Consider the following 19,233-nt stretch of genomic DNA (forward strand, 5'->3'; position numbering starts at 1 on the left):
AAATTCAAGACAATCATTTCATTGGGAGGATGTGAAAAAAGATGGGAGAGTTATTCAGGGGTCCTCACATGTCTTTGCAATATAATCCAGTTATAACTGACATCAACAAAAGCTAAAATAAAAAAAAAGATCCGGTTAAAAATTGTAAAAGTTGGGGCCAGCACTGTCGATTAAGCCATTGCCTGCAATGCCAGCATCCCACAGGGGCGCTGGTTCCTGTCACAGCTATTCCACTTCAATTCCAGTTTTCTGTGAAGATGGCTTAAGTACTTGGGTCCCTGCACCCACAGGGAACACATGGATGGAGTTCCTGGCTTCTGGCTTTGGCCTGACCCAGCCCTGGCCATTGTAGCCATTTGGAGAGTGAATCAATGCTGAAAGATCTCTCTCTCTCACCCCCCTCCCTCCGTAATTCTCACTTTCAAATAAATAAATAAATCTTTTTTAAAAATTGTAAAAGTACCTTAGGATATGATAGGTGATTGATTTAAGGCAATGACAACTGGAAATAATTAGCTTTTATATTTAGCTCTCTCAACAGGAAAAGGTAGAAACTCCTCGTGGGTCTCCCCTGCAGGAAGCAGGAACCCAGCTACCAAAGTCATCCTCTGCTGCCCCCTAGAGTACACAGTAGCTACAAGCAGAGCCAGGACTGAAACCCAGACACTGTGGTAAGAGTTGCAAGGATTCCAGGCAGAGTCTTAACCACTGCTCCAGATGCCCACTCCAATGGTCATCAGGAATTATAAATTAAAAATTGACATTTCAGATCCAGGGAGCCAGCAACCAGTTTTATTAGGAGATTTGTCATCAAGGGCACTCCTCTGCCATCCTACCCACACCCACATTCATCAACCACCATGTCTTCATAATGCCGTAGGATGACGTTGTCATTGTTGTCCTGGTACAGCATGGAAATGGGAGACAGCTTGGTGGGGATACAGACAGCCTGGGGGACCTGCGGGTCGACGGCACGCATCAGTGCTTGCATGAAGGCGTAGCTGGAGCTGTTGAGAGAGGTGGTCAGTGAGAAAGGACACTCCCCATGGCAGTAATTTGCCATGAACCCCCTAGGCGCAATGATCCACTTATGCCAACCCAGGTCCCGGAAGTTGATGAATAGCTGGTGACGGTGGCAGAGGCTCCTGCAGGCAGGGCTGGCGGCAGGGCTGGCTGCCCTCCTCTTCCGGGAAGAAAGGTGGCACTGTGCAGGGTTGAGGGTCACCACCAGCAGAGAAGCATGAAGGGAGCGTCTCAGTCTGGCACAGGTGTCCTCAAGCTGAAAATGAACCCCAGAACCTCTGTCTTCTCTGACGAGTATCTCCAGGAATAAGCCCAGGTTCTTCTGTGGGTTGTTGTTCCAGTCCTGAGCCATATCCAGCAGGTTGAAATGAAGAGCACCTTGAGGCCGTGGTACTGACTGCAATGCCATCCTTCTACCCGGCTTAGGGAAGGACCGGCCGCTCACATGAGGCTCCCGAGCCACAGACAGAGACACTTCCAGGTCTGGTCCTAGGTTATAATAAGAATTGGGCCCCAAGTCCAGGCCCAGCCGGGCCATTGTTAGCTGTTCCTCTCTGCTGATGGCAGAGAGGTTAAAGTAAAGAAGCTTTTGTAGGCAAAAGTTGTCTTGGGAAAGTTTCTTGGAGTAAAGAAAGAAACCTAAAAGGGAAAAGAGACACATGAGAGTCACCATAATAGTTTTTAATTCATATCCACCTATATGCTGCAAACATGAAGTATCCATTTACAAATGTCAGCGTGGAGAATTATCAGGTGGGAACATCCTATCATTCGGGAGGACTGGGTTTTAGGCGTCCATGAACTTCAGTTATGAATACGGACAACAACTCCCAGCATCATCAGGACGGTCGGGACTCAGGACGATGCCCCGAAGCATGGTAACACTGGCCGGCTGAAGGACACAGGAAAGCCGCAGAAGCAAGCCCGTCCGGCCTCCCCCGGCCTCTCTTTTTTCTCTAAAGTGAGTCACAGAAACCGCAATTCCTCTTCCCCAAGGTGGGTCACAGAAACTAGACCGCCTCTCCCACAGCACAGCCACAAAGCCGCACAAGGTCACACCCCGGAACACCCACATTCCAGAGGGGTCCTGCCCGCAGCTGGGGTGGGAGGAAGGGGAGGAAGACTCCAGAGGGCACAGACACACCTTCTGGGGTTTCTCCCGCAGTCTGCCATGGGAGACCACACCTCTCATCCAGCCACATTTCTGCATACCTACCCCTTCTTCCTTGAACCTAAGCATAAAAATTGGCCATTTCCCCCAATCTCTCTCTGGGTCGTCACTTCTGAAGTTTCCCTGGTTGTAATATTTCAGCCTTTAACTGGTTTTCTTTCGAAATCCTAAATGTTTCATTTCAGGCATGAAAACTGTTACACTGACAAGGCATCCATCAGTTCAACACACTGCCCTGTTGAAGAGCCCAGGGCACAGACTATTTAAGAACAACCTACACCATCTGGTGTTGCCAGCCGAAGTCCAGTCATTCAATCAACTTTAACAAGAGTGCCCATCAGATAAAGAAAATTATATATATATATATATGATGGAATATTATGTAGGCTATAAAAAAAAGAAATTCTATTATTTGAATCAAAATGGGTGCAACTGGAAGACATCATGTTGAGTGGATAAGGTAGACACAGAAACAAATACTGCATGTTCTCTCGTATGTGGGAGTTACAGCTTTTTAAAAAAGTCAAAAAAAGGCTGGCACCGTGGCTCACTAGGCTAATCCTCCGCCTGCAGCACGGTACCCCAGGTTCTAGTCCTGGTTGGGGCGCCAGATTCTGTTCCGGTTGCTCCTCTTCCAGTCCAGCTCTCTGCTGTGGCCTGGGAAGGCAGTGGAGGATGGCCCAAGTGCTTGGGCCCTGCACCCGCATGGGAGACCAGGAGGAAGCACCTGGCTCCTGGCTTCGGATAGGCACAGCACGCTGGCTGTAGCTGCCATTGGGGGGTGAACCAATGGAAGGAAGACTTTTCTCTCTCTGTCTCTCTCTCTCTCTCTCACTAACTCTGCCTGTCAGAAAAAAAAAAATCAAAAAAATAAATAAATAAATGTCTGAGTGTATCAGCGTTGCTGGATACAGTGTTTTGTCAAACTTTGTTTTAAATCTTTATCAAACAAATTGTTAAGAATTATGTTCTACTGGGGCCTGTGCTCAGGCATAGTAGGTAAAGCCACAGCCTGCAGCATCAGCGTTCCGTATGGGTATTGGTTCAAGTCCCAGCTGCTCCACTTCCAATCTAGCTTCCTGCTAATGCACCTGGAAAGCAGCAGAAGATGGCCCAAGTATGTGGGGCCCCACACCCATGTGGGAGACCCAGAAGAAGCTCCTGGCTCCTGGCTTTGGCCTGACCAAGCCCTGGTTGTTATGGCCATTTGGGGAGTGAACCAGCAGGTTGAAGATCTGTCTCAACTCTGTCTTTCAAATAAGTAAGTAAATTTTTTAAAAAATTATATACTACTAATAATTTTAATGATTTGGGGATTATTTTAAAATCTACTTTATATGAATGAAGCTAAATATCTTTTCACTTGATTATTGTTTGCAGCTCTTGCCTATTTTCCTGCTGAACTACAGTCTTTTTACTTCTTATTTTTATTTAGTGGAGCCATTAAGCCTTTGACTGTAATGTAAATTTAAAATTTTACCAAAAAAAAAAAGTTAAAAAGTACCCATCATTCAGCCAAGACAGGACCTCCAGAAACACCTATGGTGTTACCCTGTGCTAATTCCTGACCCAAGACCCACAGTTGTCAAGCTCAACAATTTCCACTCTTGGATCTGAATGCTGTGTCTCCTGCCCCACCTCTCTGTTCTCAGAGCTTACTTCCCTGCCTGAAGAGGTAAGGTTTTACCCATTCCTCTAGAAAAAGCCCAGGGGGGAATGTTTACACTTTTACTTTCTCTTTTCTTTTTTCATTATCTGTTGTTTTCTTTCTTTCTTTCTTATTTATTTGTTTATTTATTTATTTATTTTTGGCATCTTCCATTTCTTTGTTTCTGCAGACATTTCGTTGGCCTAGTGCCGACATTTGGTTTGCCAGGGTCCCTGTAAGCAGGCATTTTCTAAAGTCATTCAGCTGGTGGAGACACTTCAACTGAAACCCAAGCTTTCTAGATAATCACATTGACCTCACCTCTTCATTCACAAGCCTCATTGGGGAGAAAAAAAAAAACAACAACAACAACAACTGGGGCTGATACTGTGGTTTAGTAGGTATAGGAGTGCTGGTTCAAGTCCTGGTCTAGCTTCTGATCTAGCCTTCTGCTATGGCTTGGGAAAGCAGCGGAAGATGGCCCAAGTGCTTGGGCCCCTGCACCCACGTGGGAGACCCCGGAAGAAGCTCCTGGCTCCTGATTGACCCTGCTCTTGCCGTTCAGCCATTTGGGGAGTGAACCAGCAGGTGGAAGACCTCTCTCTCTGTCTCTTCCTCTCTCTGTAACTATGCCTCTAAAGCATATTAGTAAATCTTTAAAAATAAAAAACGGACTTGTTTTTTCATTCCTGGTGTGCAGTGGTCATGGATGGTGGACAGTCACGGAGCCCACACGCTGTGAAAGCTCTTGGCTCTTGGTCAGACTGCCCAGAGGATGGACCAGAGCACAGCTTCACACAGGCATTTTGAAAATAAAGTTCCAGGCCGGTGCCACGGCTCAATCAGCTAATCCGCCTGAGGCACCAGCACCCCGGGTTCTAGTCCCGGTCAGGGCGCCGGATTCTGTCCCGGTTGCTCCTCTTCCAGTCCAGCTCTCTGCTGTGCCCAGGGAGTGCAGTGGAGGATGGCCCAAGTCTTCTGGTCCCTGCGCCCGCATGGAAGACCAGAAGCACCTGGTTCCTGACTTCGGATCAGCGCACCAGCCGCAGCGGCCATTGTGGGGTGAACCAACAAAAATGGAAGACCTTTCTCTCTGTCTCTCTCTCTCTGTCCACTCTGCCTGTCAAAAATAAATAAAGAAAATTAAAAAAAGAAAAGAAAAGAAAGTTCCAGAGAAACAAAAGCTGTTTCAGGAAGAGACTGGGACACCAGGGCACCCAAAGAGTAGAGTAGCTGATGCCCCTCTGTAAGGGCCACTAGGGCTCTCACAGTGGGGGGAGTGGCATCCGCCATGTAGTGGCTGCCATGGCTTCATTTCCCAAGAAACGCATCATGCCAGCCATCACTGGCTTCAGTCTCTTCCGGCTCTCTATGGACCAGTACCTGATGCAAACTGAGCTCTTCTCTAGGATCAATATTCATTGACTTGTTCTAACTGCCACCAATGAAGCAGTCTTTACCATAAAAAAAAAAAAAAAAAAAAAAAAAAAAAAAGCACCTATTGAGTCAGTTTCCTCTTTAAGCTTATTGCAGGATCATCAGTCTTTGTATGCTGTCTCTTCTGACCACACCCTCTTCTGCTATCATCCAGCTTTTCTCTTGTACCCTTCTGCTCCACTAAAACTGCTATCTCAAAGACTGGCCAGCTGCCAAATGCACGGATGTTTTCATCAGTCCATATCCTTCTCAATCTCTCCTGTCCATGGCTTTTGATTCTAATATACTCATTCATATCTCTCAATCACATTTTTCAGGCACGAAGAAACACTCAAAAGCCAGAAAGGACAAGAAGGACAGATTTGACAGCATGAAAATTAATAAGTTCTGAGGGCAGTGCTGTGGCACAACGGGTTAAAGCCCTGGCCTGAAGCGTCAGCATCCCATATGGGCGCTGGTTCTAGTCCCAGCTGCTCCTCTTCCCATCCAGGTCTCTGCTATGGCCTGGGAAAGCAGTAGAAGATGGCCCAAGTGCTTGGGCCCCTGCACCTACGTTGGAGACCTGGAAGAAGCTCCTGACTCCTAACTTTGGATTGGCACAGCTCTGGCCGTTGCAGTCATCTGGGGAGTGAACCAGCGGATGGAGGACCTCTCTCTGTCTCTACCTCTCTCTGTAACTCTGTCTTTCAAATAAATAAAATAAATCTTTTAAAATTTTTGATAAGTTCTGTATTCAAAGCACAATTAACAAAATTAAAAACACAAAGAAAAACTATAAAAACTTGTAATGTTGAAAGAGTTAAAAATCTGGATTATAAGGAGCTGTTACAAATGATTGAATCTTTATAGCTCATTTAGAAAAAGAACCCCAACAGAAAAATTGTCAGAATGTATAAAAAGGCATTATCTGGGCCGGCGCCGCGACTCACTAGGCTAATCCTCCGCCTTGCGGCGCCAGCACACTGGGTTCTAGTCCTGGTCGGGGCGCCGGATTCTGTCCCGGTTGCCCCTCTTCCAGGCCAGCTCTCTGCTGTGGCCAGGGAGTGCAGTGGAGGATGGCCCAAGTGCTTGGGCCCTGCACCCCATGGGAGACCAGGAGAAGTACCTGGCTCCTGGCTTCGGATCAGCGTGGTGCGCCGGCCGCAGCGGCCATTGGAGGGTCTCTCTCTCACTGTCCACTCTGCCTGTCAAAAAAAAATTTTTTTTAATGTAAATCTTGGGGCCACTGCAGTGTTGTAGTGGGTAAAGCTGCTGCCTGTAGTGCTGGCATCCCATATGGACACTGGTTTGAGTCCCAGCTGCTTGGGCCCCTGCACCCGTGTGGGAGACCTGGAAGAAGCTCCCGGCTCCTGACTTCGGATTGGCGAAGCTCCGGTCATTTGAACCAGCAGATGGAAGACCTCTCTCTGTCTCTCTCTGCCTCTGCCTCTCTTTCTCTGCCTTTCAAATAAATAAATATTAAAAAAAAAAAAAAAACATAAGTATTTAAAAAAGAAATACAAGTTAAAATAATGTAATAATATTTTGCTACCAGATTAGTAAAAAATATGCAGATAAAAAATAAAACAGATGGACATATACTGTAGCATTGATGGGTACATGGTCACATATTAACAGAATAAAATACTACATGGAAATGAGATTGATGAACTGAAATATAAAACCATAGATAATCTCATAAATGTAGTGTTGAGTGAAAAAAAGATGCAAAAAAAATACATTCTATATTTCTATTTGTAGAAAGTTACAAAGCTAACATGTAATTTGAGCTGTCAGAAGAAAGAGGGGCAGTGAAGGATTAACCAGAAGGCAGGCAGGAGCCTCTAGGGAGCAGCTCCTGATCTTGACCTGCTGAGAAAATTCATTGAGCTGTCTGTCAGGTTTCCCTACTTTTCTGAATGGATGTTAAACCTCAACAATTTCTCATGAACTTGGGAAGTGAGAATTCTCATATACTCATGGTGGGTATAAATCTTGGAAGACATTTGCTCCACATCCAAAGTGTAAATGTCTCTCCTAAGAATTTACCCTAGGGAAACACTAGAAAAAGTACAAACAGTAGTGTAAATGATGTATACACTCTTCATATTATCCCTATGCCTAACAATAGGACATCTACACAATTTTACACAAGTGTTAAAAGAGGATAGGTTGACTATTGTAAGAAACGTGCTGAGGCCGGCGCCGCGGCTCAATAGGCTAATCCTCCACCTAGCGGCGCCAGCACACCGGGTTCTAGTCCCGGTCGGGGCGCTGGATTCTGTCCCAGTTGCCGCCCCTCTTCCAGGCCAGCTCTCTGCTGTGGCCTGGGAATGCAGTAGAGGATGGCCCAAGCACCCATGGTGCTGCCTTCGGATCAGCGTGGTGCGCCGGCCGCAGCGGCCATTGGAGGGTGAACCAACAGCAAAGGAAGACCTTCCTCTCTGTCTCTCTCTCTCACTATCCACTCTGCCTGTCAAAAAAAAAAAAAAAAAAAAAAAAGAAAAGAAAAAGAAAGAAACGTGCTGGATATTGGATGAATGGATAGCATGATCCCATGTACAAAAATATTACAAGTTTAAGTCTCTATAAACAAAGAAAAGTCTGGAATATGAACCAGTTATCAATGGTGGTTTTCTCAACTGTGACAATGGTTAGATTATGTATTTTTCTCCATATCATTTGATAGGATTATGATCCTCAGAAAATCAGTTCTTTCCATAGGAGACTGGGGGAACATTCTCCAAACCGCATTCTTAGCTCTGTTCTTTACTCTCTCCAGGAAAAGTCCTTCCCACCATTCCCCCCACCCCCACAACTCCCTCCTCCAGGGATTTTTTCTGAACTCACATCTCCCAGCCCTGGGATCTGGATCATTATCCAGTACCCAACGCAATGCATGGAAGTCATCTGTTGGTCCATCTTCCTTTTTTAAAGGGCAGACTTTATTGCCCATCTCTGGATTCTCAAGGCCATACAGCTCCAGCCTTGCAGTAGGTATCCAATAAATGCTTCTGAATTCAAACTTCTCTCCCCCAGCTGTAAAACTAACCCAGGCTCTCGGTTCTGCATCTGAACCACCAGGGAGTCTATATAGAAATGCAGATTCTCAACACTCGTCCTAGACTTTGAATAAGAATTAGATGGGAGAGTGAGAGGCAGGAAAGAGGTTACTTTTAACAGAGGACCTGGGAGATTTGGTGGGTGGTCATTTTGGGAAAGCAGTGCATACACTGGGATCTTTATGTAAAAGCTCTGAAAATTACATCCATGCCGGGACTTCAAAGAGTCCAGGGAAAATGAATATTGGGAAAAAGCAATGCATGGACTTCAAAAATTATCTTTTAGTGCCATTTTTCTACAAACTTTCTGAAGCTCCCTTGTATTATTGATCTGTATTCAGCAATCAGGAAAAACGTTTTTCACCCAACAAGAGAAGTGAGGAGGTACGGTGAGGGGAACCGGGGCTCTGTGGGCAAACTGTTCAAAATTTCTAGTCCCCTGCTGAGCATCCCAAAGGCTCCAGGATCTGGGTATTGTGGGCTGAAGAGCGGGAGACGGAGCCCTAATTCAACCTGAAACTTTATCTAAACTGAAGCACAAAGCAATTGATTCAGGGGAAAAAAAATATTATTTGAATTATTTGATGAGGCACTAGCTGGATGACCTCGATTAGGTTATAAGTTACCGACCGCCCAAACCCTAATTTCCTGGTTGTTCAAACCCCGATAAGAATATTTACCCTCCTCTCGGGATTGCGGCTGGAATTACATGAGACAAAACGTGCAAGACACCAACACAAGAGCCTGCGTGAACGCACGTCCTTTCCTTTCCTTTCCTCACTGCGTGCACTTCCAGAGTTCTCTCTGGAGACAGTGCCAGTGTCCTTACCACGGTCCGCGAGAAGTCGAAGCATGTTCCCACGGACACCCAGCTCCTTGACGTAGCACAAGTCCTGGGCGACCCCGGCGGCTGCTTCTGCCTCTCGGTCCTGGACAATCTTCTTCAAGATGGAAGGCACGGGTTGGAACTTCTCGGGTGAAGGCATCTTGTCTAAGCCCAGAAACTGCAGAAACAAATTTTCTTGAAAGTGGAATGTCTGGCCCAAGGCCAGAGTTAGCAGGAAGCCGAGAGCCAAGACTGACAGGGAAGGAGGCATGGCCCCGGAGGTGAGAGCAGGCTGGCAGGTCGGGCTGCAGGGAGCGCTGTCTCCAGACTACCCAGCAATTCAGGTGCTGCTCATTTATCTGATGTAAGATAATCAAGTGTGAATTGCTCTCTTCCCAGCTCCTCCAAGGCAATTGGATGTGAAAAGACTGATTTTTTCCCCTCTCTTTTCTTACTCTACTCTTCCAGAAAAAAAGATCCACGCTGTGCTGGACATAAACTCTGCAACCATCTGAGGTTTGTCAACAGTAGACAGAATAGAAGGGAGACATGCATTTATTCATGTCATAAATGGTAAACATCTTTTATGGGCACTATGTTGAAACAGGTGCTAAGAACATAGTTATGAGTAATTCCTAATTTTGTAATTTATAGTCTATATTTCTACCAGACTGTAGCCACAGGGGAAGAGAACTCTTAGCAAAGAAGCTAATCTACACTCCCCATCTATTTTCAGTGCTAAAAGGAACTAAATTTCATTCACCTAACTTTGCCCTTGCTGAATAAAAAAGTGAAAAGTTTTACTGGGTCAATTCTAGTTCAATCGCTTATTAACTGTATGGCACTGGACATGTATCCTTAACCAATGTTTGTTTTCTTGACTAACGAACACTACTTTGTGTGGGCATGTGATGAAATGGTGCATTTGCGGTGCTCATCAGTGTCTCCCACGTGATAAGCCCACCGAAGTCAGAGGACACGGTGTCAAGGGGTAAGCAAACATGTTCCAGGAGGACAAGCAGATGTTTGTGACTGAAGAAATGGGAAACACAATGAGGATTCTTGAGAAGTGTGGTGGCATCTATCCGTTCCTGGTTTTGATTTCTGTTAGTTTTGTTTTGGTCCATCTGCTGGAAGATTTTCAAATACGACTGAAGAATTAGCTCGTCAGCAAAATAATTTTCAAGGTTTTTGAGAACAGAGATTTTTATCACTTTGCATTATTTTGTAACACCTATCTTTAAAAACTTGTTTTTCCTAAAGGGAAAACAAAATGTTGTAACTAATCTGTCAATACTTATCATCTTCAGGGTAAAATCTAAACACTTCAGTGAGCATTTAAGAGCTTTCTTAGTCTGGAATCCATTCTTAGCCACTTTGACTTCCTGTTCTCCATCATCCTCAATGTTGATGTGCTAATGATACTAGTTCATCTGTGGTTCTTCCAGGAGTTCACTTTTTTTTTTTTTTTAAGATTTATGTATTTATTTGAAAGGTAGAGTTAGTTACAGGGTGGGGAGGAGAGACAGAGAGACAGAGAAAAAGAGAGATATCTTCCATCTGCTGGTTCACTCCCCAAGTGGCCGCAACGGCCAGAGCTGGGTCAATCTGAAGGCAGGAGCCAGGAGCTTATTCTGTGTCTCCCACAAGAGTTTGGGGACCCAAAGACTTGGGCCATCCTCCACTGATTTCCCAGGCCATAGCAGAGAGCTGGATCAGAAGTGGAGCAACTGGTACTCAAACTGGCGCCCACATGGGATGCCAGCACTGCAGGTGGTGGCTTTACTCATTATGCTATGGCACTGGCCCCCTAAAAGTTCATTCTATCTCAGAGTCTTTGCACAGACCAACTTCAAGTCCCCTTGTACTAGAAACAATTCCTTGACTCAACAAAATAGGTTTAGCTACTTCCCTCACCACCACCCCCGCCAGCTTGAGTGGGCATCCATTGTACTGCTTATCACAGTGCACATTCTGTACAGTGCACACTCTGTCTGTACAGTGCACACTCTGTGTACCTCTGAGTGTGTTACTCTTTGGAGATCAAAACCATGTCTTTTCATCTACGTGTCTCCACTGTGTCTTTTCCTCAAAGTTCCTCTATTGCTGAGGAAAGCAGTACACATTCCACAAATATCTGTTCAATAAGAGAATGACTGACAGGACTGGCACTTCCTCTGAAGGTCTTACTCTTCTCGATAGCCAGGCTTTCTCCTTTCCCATTTGTCCTGTCTCCTCCTGCTTGCATCATAGCTAATACTTTCATCTACAGAGGCCAGCATTGCGGTGCAATGGGTTAAGCCACTGTTTGTGACACCCGCATCCCATGTCAGAATGCCAGTTTGAGTCTTCCATACTCTACTTTCAATCCAGCTTCCTGCTAATGCACCTGCGAAGGGAGTGGAATATGGCTCAAGTGCTTGGGTCCCTTCCACCCATGAGGGAGACCTGGATGGAGTTCTGGTCTTCCAGCTTTGTCCTGGCCCAGACCCAGGCGTTGCAACCATTTGGGATGGACAATCTGTTTCTGTTGTTCCCCCTCTCTGTCACTCTGTCTTTCAAATAAATGAATAATCTTTAAAAAACAAAATGAAATCACTGCTCAAGACACCTGTGTCTTACATCAGAGTGCCTGGTCCAAGTCCTGGCTCTGCTTCCTATCCAACTTCTGGCTAATGCACACCCTGGAAGGCAGCAGGTGATGGCTCAAGCACTCGAGTCTTTGCCACCCACATGGGAAACCCAGACTGAGTTCCAGGCTCCTGGCTTCAGCTGTGGGCATTTAGGTAATGAATCAGTGGATGAGCCATCTCTCTCTCTCTCTCTCTCTCTCTCTCTCTCTCTTTCTCTCTCTCTCTTTCTCTCCCTGCCATTCAAATAAAATGATAGGAACTAAAGTAAAAAATTTTTAAATTAATTTACAGTCTGTTTTCAGCAATAAACATAAATTAAAATTTTGATTTTCTTCTTTTGACCTTCCTGACTTAAAGTCAGAAATCACACTATAGGCCGGCGCCGTGGCTCAATAGGCTAATCCTCCACCTTGCGGCGCCGGCACACCGGGTTCTAGTCCCGGTCGGGGCGCCGGATTCTGTCCCGGTTGCCCCTCTTCCAGGCCAGCTCTCTGCTATGGCCAGGGAGTGCAGTGGAGGATGGCCCAGGTGCTTGGGCCCTGCACCCCATGGGAGACCAGGAAAAGCACCTGGCTCCTGGCTCCTGCCAGGATCAGCGCGGTGCGCCGGCTGCAGCGGCGGCCATTGGAGGGTGAACCAACGGCAAAAAGGAAGACCTTTCTCTCTCTGTCTCTCTCTCTCACTGTCCACTCTGCCTGTCAAAAAAAAAAAAAAAAAAAAAAAAAAAAAGAAATCACACTATAGGGTTTAAATTCTCAGCCCATCACTGGTGAGTTATGTGATTGCGGGCAAGTCACTGATCTGTGGAGGGAGAATCAGATGTGCTCTGCTGAGGTGATCTGATGCGATGCGTACGCAGTGCTCAGGACAGTGTGTTCCAAAGTGCAAGCATGCAATGAAAGCCAGCTGCTATTATTATCATTATTATTTATTAAAAGAGAATCTGACCAAGGGAAAGAGAGAAATATTTGAGAATGCATGGTTGCCCACCACAGCAGAAAAAGCACCAAACTGCTAGTCAGGAGATGCGAGTTCATCACAGCTCCTCCCAGGGCTGTGTAACCTCAGGCCATTCACATCCAGGCACAGGAACTTTGTTACTAGAAGGATTTGAATGGCCTAAGATAGCAAAAAGTGCTAATTTTCCTTACTTGTAAAATCACAGGGTTGGAGCCAGCATTGTGGGGCAACAGGTTAAGCCACCACTTGCAATGCCAACATCCTCTATCAGGATGCCGGTTCAAGTCCCAGCTGCCCCACTTCCAATCCAGCTCCCTGCTAATGCATCTGGGAAAGCAGAAAGCACTTGGGTCCCTGCGTGTTCCACCCATGTGGGAGACCTGGATGGAGTTCCAGGCTTCTTGTTTTTAGCCTAGCCTAGCACCTGCCATGGCAGCCATTTTGGGAATGAACCAGCAGAAGGAAGATTCTCTCTCTCTCTCTCTCTCTGTCATCCTGTCAAATATATAAATCTTCTAAAAAAAAAAAATCGCAGAGTTGACTCTGATTGCCTTTTTTTTTTTTTTTTTTTTTTTTTTTTGACAGGCAGAGTGGACAGTGAGAGAGAGAGACAGAGAGAAAGGTCTTCCTTTGCCGTTGGTTCACCTTCCAATGGCCGCCGCGGCTGGAGCGCTGTGGCCAGCGCACCGCGCTGATCCGATGGCAGGAGCCAGGTACTTATCCTGGTCTCCCATGGGGTGCAGGGCCCAAGCACTTGGGCCATCCTCCACTACCTTCCCAGGCCACAGCAGAGAGCTGCCCTGGAAGAGGGGCAACCGGGACAGAATCTGGCGCCCCGACCGGGACTAGAACCCGGTGTGCCACTGCCCCAAGGCGGAGGATTAGCCTAGTGAGCCGCGGCGCCGGCCTCTGATTGCCTTTTAAGGGTTCTAAAAACAGAAGCATCACAATCCTGGACTTCCAGCACAAATTAGAAGCAAACTTGAAGCAATATGGCTAGATAGTATAGAACAGTTCCAGAGTCATAGACTTAGACTAAAATCTTACTCTATCACTTGCTGGCTATAGGGTTCTGAACAAATTGTTTCTCTGGTCTTTGGTTTTCTAATCTGTGAAATGAGAAAAATGCTAGTCTGACAGAATTATTGTCATCATAAACATGAAAAATACTTCACTAGTAAAAAATAAATGCAAATTCCTTTCCGCGCTACCCGGCCAGGGGTCCATACGGCGTTGTTTTTGATTCCCGGCGTAACTTAAGGGGAAGCTGTCACAATGTCCGGAGCCCTTGATGTCCTGCAAATGAAGGAGGAGGACGTCCTCAAGTTCCTTGCAGCAGGAACCCACCTAGGTGGCACCAACCTTGACTTCCAGATGGAACAGTACATCTACAAAAGGAAGAGTGAGGGCATCTACATCATCAATCTGAAGAGGACCTGGGAGAAGCTGCTGTTGGCGGCTCGTGCTATTGTGGCCATTGAAAACCCTGCTGATGTCAGTGTGATATCCTCCAGGAACACTGGCCAGAGAGCTGTGCTGAAGTTTGCTGCTGCCACTGGAGCTACTCCCATTGCTGGCCGCTTCACACCTGGAACCTTCACTAACCAGATCCAGGCAGCCTTCCGGGAGCCACGGCTTCTGGTGGTTACCGACCCTCGGGCTGACCACCAGCCTCTCACGGAGGCATCTTACGTGAACCTGCCTACCATTGCTCTGTGCAACACAGACTCGCCTCTGCGCTACGTGGACATCGCCATCCCGTGCAACAACAAGGGAGCCCATTCAGTGGGTCTGATGTGGTGGATGCTGGCCCGGGAGGTTCTGCGCATGCGTGGTACCATCTCCCGTGAACACCCCTGGGAGGTCATGCCTGATCTCTACTTCTACAGAGATCTTGAAGAGATTGAAAAAGAAGAGCAGGCCGCCGCTGAAAAAGCTGTGACCAAGGAGGAGTTTCAGGGTGAATGGACGGCCCCAGCGCCCGAGTTCACTGCTACTCAGCCTGAGGTTGCTGACTGGTCCGAAGGCGTGCAGGTGCCCTCTGTGCCTATTCAGCAGTTCCCCACTGAGGACTGGAGTGCTCAGCCCGCCACTGAAGACTGGTCTGCAGCGCCCACTGCTCAGGCCACCGAGTGGGTGGGAACAACCACTGAGTGGTCTTAGGCTGCTTGTCACGGGCTCTCACGCAAACATGGAAATGAGGTTGACGGAAAATAAACATCAGTTTCTACAAAAAAAAAAAATAAATGCAAATTAAAAATGAAATGTTTATTGAATTATCAATATTTTAAAAGAGTAGCTTGGATAGATGAGGAAGCAAAGAAATGAACAGAGCACTGGGTTATACATTAGTACAATTATCTAAAGGAGAAGTTTGCAATATATATTAGAATTTTGAGACTATTCATGTCTTTCTTATATAAGGCATCTAGAATAGTCAGATTTATGAGATAGGAAGTAGACTATTGTTTGCCAGACGTCTTGGGACAAGAGAATGAGGAGGCACTAGAATATGCCACCAAAAATTAATTTTCAGAAAAAATCTGACATTTAAGAAATTGAGGGGACTAGCATTGAGGCTTAGAGGGCTAAGCCTCTGCCTGTGGCGCCAGCTCACATATGGGCACCAGCTCTAGTCCCAGCCACCCGTCTTCCAATCCAGCTCTCTGCTATGGCCTGGGAAAGCAACAGAAGATGGCCCACATGGGAGACCTGGAAGAAGCTCCTGGTTCCTGCCTTTGGATCAGCGCAGCTCTGGTAGTTGTGGCCATTTGGAGAGTGAATCAGTGATTGGGAGACCGTTCTCTCTGTCTCTTCATCTCTCTGTCTGTAATTCTGCCTCTCAGATAAAAAATAAATAAAAATAATTTTTAAAAAATAAATTGGGTTGCCGGCGCTGTGGCTCAACAGGCTAATCCTCTGCCTTGCGGCGCCGGCACACCGGGTTCTAGTCCCGGTCGGGGCGCTGGATTCTGTCCCAGTTGCCCCTCTTCCAGGCCAGCTCTCTGCTATGGCCAGGGAGTGCAGTGGAGGATGGCCCAGGTCCTTGGGCCCTGCACCCGCATGGGAGACCAGGAGAAGCACCTGGCTCCTGGCTTCGGATCAGCGCCATATGCCGGTCGCAGCACGCCGGCCGCGGCGGCCATTGGAGGTGAATCAACGGCAAAAGGAAGACCTTTCTCTCTGTCTGTCTCTCTCACTGTCCACTCTGCCTGTCAAAAATCAAAAATAAATAAATAAATAAATTGGGGCAGACATCTAAAGAAATGGTTGGAAGTTTTTAATTCCTTAGATGTATCTGACTATAAAGTATTGTACTTTTTAAAAATGTATTTTATGTATTTGAAAGACAGAGTTAAAGAGATGGGTAGAGCAGGGTGGGAGGGGGAGATAAGGAGAGATGGCCACAATGACTGGAGCTAAGCCGAAATGAAGCCAGGAGCCAGGGGCTTCTTCCAGGTCTCCCACACGGGTGCAGGGGCCCAAGGACCTGGGCCATCTTCCACTGCTTTCCCAGGCCATAGCAGAGAGCTGGATCGGAAGTGAAGCAGCTGGGACTCAAACTGGTGCACATATGGGATGCCGGCACTGCAGGCGACAGCTTGGCATGCTACACCACAGTGCTGGCCACAGAGTATTGTATTGTTAGAAATGTATTTGAGGGGCTGGCATTGTAGTATAACAGGTTAAGCTGTCTCCTGCAACGCCGGCATCCCATACGGGCACCAGCTTGAGTCCTGGCTGCTCCACTTCTGATCCAGCTCCCTGCTAATGCTCCTGGGAAAGCAGCAGAAGATGGTCCAAATGCTTGGTTCCCTGCGCCCACATGAGAGACCCTGATGGAGTTCTGGGCTGCTGGCTGGACTTTGTCCAGCCCCAGCTGTTGCAGCCATCTGGGGAATGAACCAGAGGATGGAAGGTCTCCCTCTCTATCTCTCCCTCTCTCTCTGTAACTCTATCTTTCAAATAAATAAAATAAATCCTTTTAAAAAATTAATTTGAGAGACAGAGAGACACACCAAGTGCCCATAAAAACCAGAACTGGGACAAGCTAAAGCAGAAGCTGGGAACTCAATCCAGATCTTCCATGTGGGACCCAACATGCATAGCTTTTTCATAATACCCACAGTGAGTTAGGCTGCTGCCTGCAGTGCCGGCATCCCATATGGGCACTGATTTGAGCCCTGGCTGCTCTACTTCTCATCCAGCCCCCTGCTGATGCACCTGGGAAAGTGGTGGAAGATGACTCAAGTCCCTGAGCCCCTGAACACATGTGGGAGACCCAGTAGAAGCTCCTGGCTCCTGGTATCAGCCTGGCACAGCCCTGGCTATTGAAACCATTTAGGGGGTGAACTAGTGGGGTAGAGGATCTCTCTCTCTCTCTCTCTCTCTCTCTCTTTCTATGTAAGTCTACCTTTCAAATAAAATAAATAAGTTCTTTTAAAAAAATGCCACGTTCTGAACTTTTTGAAGTCCCCTTGTAAATGTAGTGGAGAAACACAATTAATGTGGGATGCAAAGTATGGCGGAAGAAGCACGCTCCCTCATGCCTGGGTTACTCAGTGTTCATAGGTCCTGTTTCTCCCAGTCTCTCTCTCTTCCACAGCAACCGCTTCCACTGACGGTATACTTATGAGGACCCAAGTCAAGCATTATGCAAAAGGGGGTTCAGCAGATGCCTGGAGCCAGTATATATTTGCTCAGAGAGATACAGGGGCAAGTGCACCCGGACGCAGCTGTCACCGCCACTTAGCCTGTGCAACAGCTATAGGTAGGGAGTTAAGAAGGCTAAAGAGCAAAGGACTGTCAACACCCAAGCCCTGTGCACCACCCAAATTCCGTCATATTCCATGGGGATTCAACAGGACTGAAGACTCAGCACACCTCCCTTTCCATCACACCTTCCCGGAGACCACCACCAGCACGGCAGCCCCACCCCAAATCCTGTCTTGTCTGGATCTTCAGACAGGCCACACCCTGAGTACCACCCTATCCTACAAGAGGATGCCTGCCACCTGGGTTGTGCCAAGTATCTCTCTTGAGGTTGTCTACACTCATGTTTGAGTGTGAACTATCCTTCTACCTTTCGATAAATCCTGCTCTTCTGTTCACCTCCACCTACGTCTCCTGGTTCTATTCTTATACTCTAGAAGACGAGATCATGGACTAAGTCTAGCTGGGGGTCCAAAAGACGAGAACGTGGCTAAGTCCAAGTCTAGCTGGGGGTCCAGAAGACAAGATCGTGGACTAAGTCTAGCTGGAACGTGGACTAAGTCTAGCTAGGGGTCTCTCTTAGCCCAGCCAGACCTCTTGACCCCCACAACATAATTGTGCTTATCTTTTCATGGTGAAGATGGATTTTTAGAAATCCAGACTAGGGGCTGGTGTTGTGGTGTTAACAGGTAAAGCCACTGCCTGCAACGCCAGCATCCCATATGGGTGCCAGTTCGAGTCCCATCTGCCCCACACCAATCCAGCTCCAATTCTGCTTCAAAATAAATATTTTTAATTAACTAATTAATTAATCTAGACTATAGGGGGTCGGCATTGCTTGTGGCTTAGCAGGCTAAGCCGCTACCTGTGACACTGGCGTCACACACAAGTGCCAGTTCCCATTTTGCTCCACTTTGAGCTCCCTGTTAATACACCTGGGAAAGCAGCAGATGATGGCCCAAGTACTTGGACCCCTGCCACCCATGTCAAAGACCCAAGGGAGTTCCTAGCTCCTGGCTTTAGCCTGGCCTAGCCCAGCCCCAGACATGTGGCCATTTGGAAAATGAACCAGCAGATCTCTCTCTTTCTCTCTCTCTCTGCCTTTCGAATAAATAATAAATATATATTTTAATGTCTCTGAACAGTTTCTCTGGAGAACAGATTTGTGAACCTATTTTATTTCTCTAAAGGCTAAGGTAGTAGAATAATGCTAAAATGTCTACTAAATTGTCCATCTTATCTGAAAGACTATCTTTCATGCCAGTTTTCAGAGAAAACATACTATTCCCTTTCCTTAAATCTGTAGTCCACAAGGATGGAAGGTCATTGTCATTGCCTTGAACGAGGATGTTGATAAGTATTGTACTCTTAGGTAAGGAATTCAGAGAGCTGTTATTGTGTCAGAGAGTCAGAAGTGACAAAAACAGTGTTGACTTATTTTTGAGATTTAAGAAATCATGTTTTGGGACCGGCACTGTGGTATAGCAGGAAAAGCTGCCGCCTGCAGTGCTGGCATCCCATATGGGCGCCGGTTCAAATCCCGGCTGCTCACTTCCAATCCAGCTCCCTGCTAATAAACCTGGGAAAGCAGCAGAGGATGGCCCAAGTACTTGGGCCCCTGTACCCATGGTGAGACCTGGAAGAAGCTCCTGGCTCCTGGCTTCAGCCTGGCCCGGATCCAGCTATTGTGGCCATTTGGGGAGTAAACCAGTGGATGGAAGATTTTGCCCTCTCTGTCTCTGTCTCTATTCTCTCTCTGTAACTCTGCCTTTCAAATAAGT

The 19,233-nt window shown here is 46.9% G+C and overlaps 1 protein-coding gene and 1 pseudogene across 2 annotated transcripts; one reads left to right on the top strand and one right to left on the bottom strand.

The window, feature by feature from the left end:
- Positions 1-770: 770 nt before the first annotated feature.
- Positions 771-9,528, bottom strand: GDF3 (growth differentiation factor 3). Its single transcript, XM_002712765.6, has 2 exons — positions 9,150-9,528; positions 771-1,662 (listed from the first exon to the last, which is right to left on the bottom strand). The coding sequence occupies exons 1-2, from the start codon at positions 9,415-9,417 to the stop codon at positions 833-835; spliced, it is 1,098 nt and encodes a 365-aa protein (XP_002712811.2). The 5' UTR covers positions 9,418-9,528; the 3' UTR covers positions 771-832.
- A 4,400-nt stretch (positions 9,529-13,928) lies between these two features.
- Positions 13,929-14,980, top strand: LOC100358890 (small ribosomal subunit protein uS2 pseudogene; annotated as a pseudogene). The gene has a single exon (XR_016212959.1). The product of XR_016212959.1 is annotated as a small ribosomal subunit protein uS2 pseudogene (transcript).
- Positions 14,981-19,233: the final 4,253 nt, after the last annotated feature.

Source organism: Oryctolagus cuniculus, chromosome 9, assembly GCF_051225735.1.
Source record: "Oryctolagus cuniculus isolate XC-2025 breed Fujian yellow rabbit chromosome 9, ASM5122573v1, whole genome shotgun sequence".
NCBI classification, from domain to species: Eukaryota; Metazoa; Chordata; class Mammalia; order Lagomorpha; family Leporidae; genus Oryctolagus; species Oryctolagus cuniculus.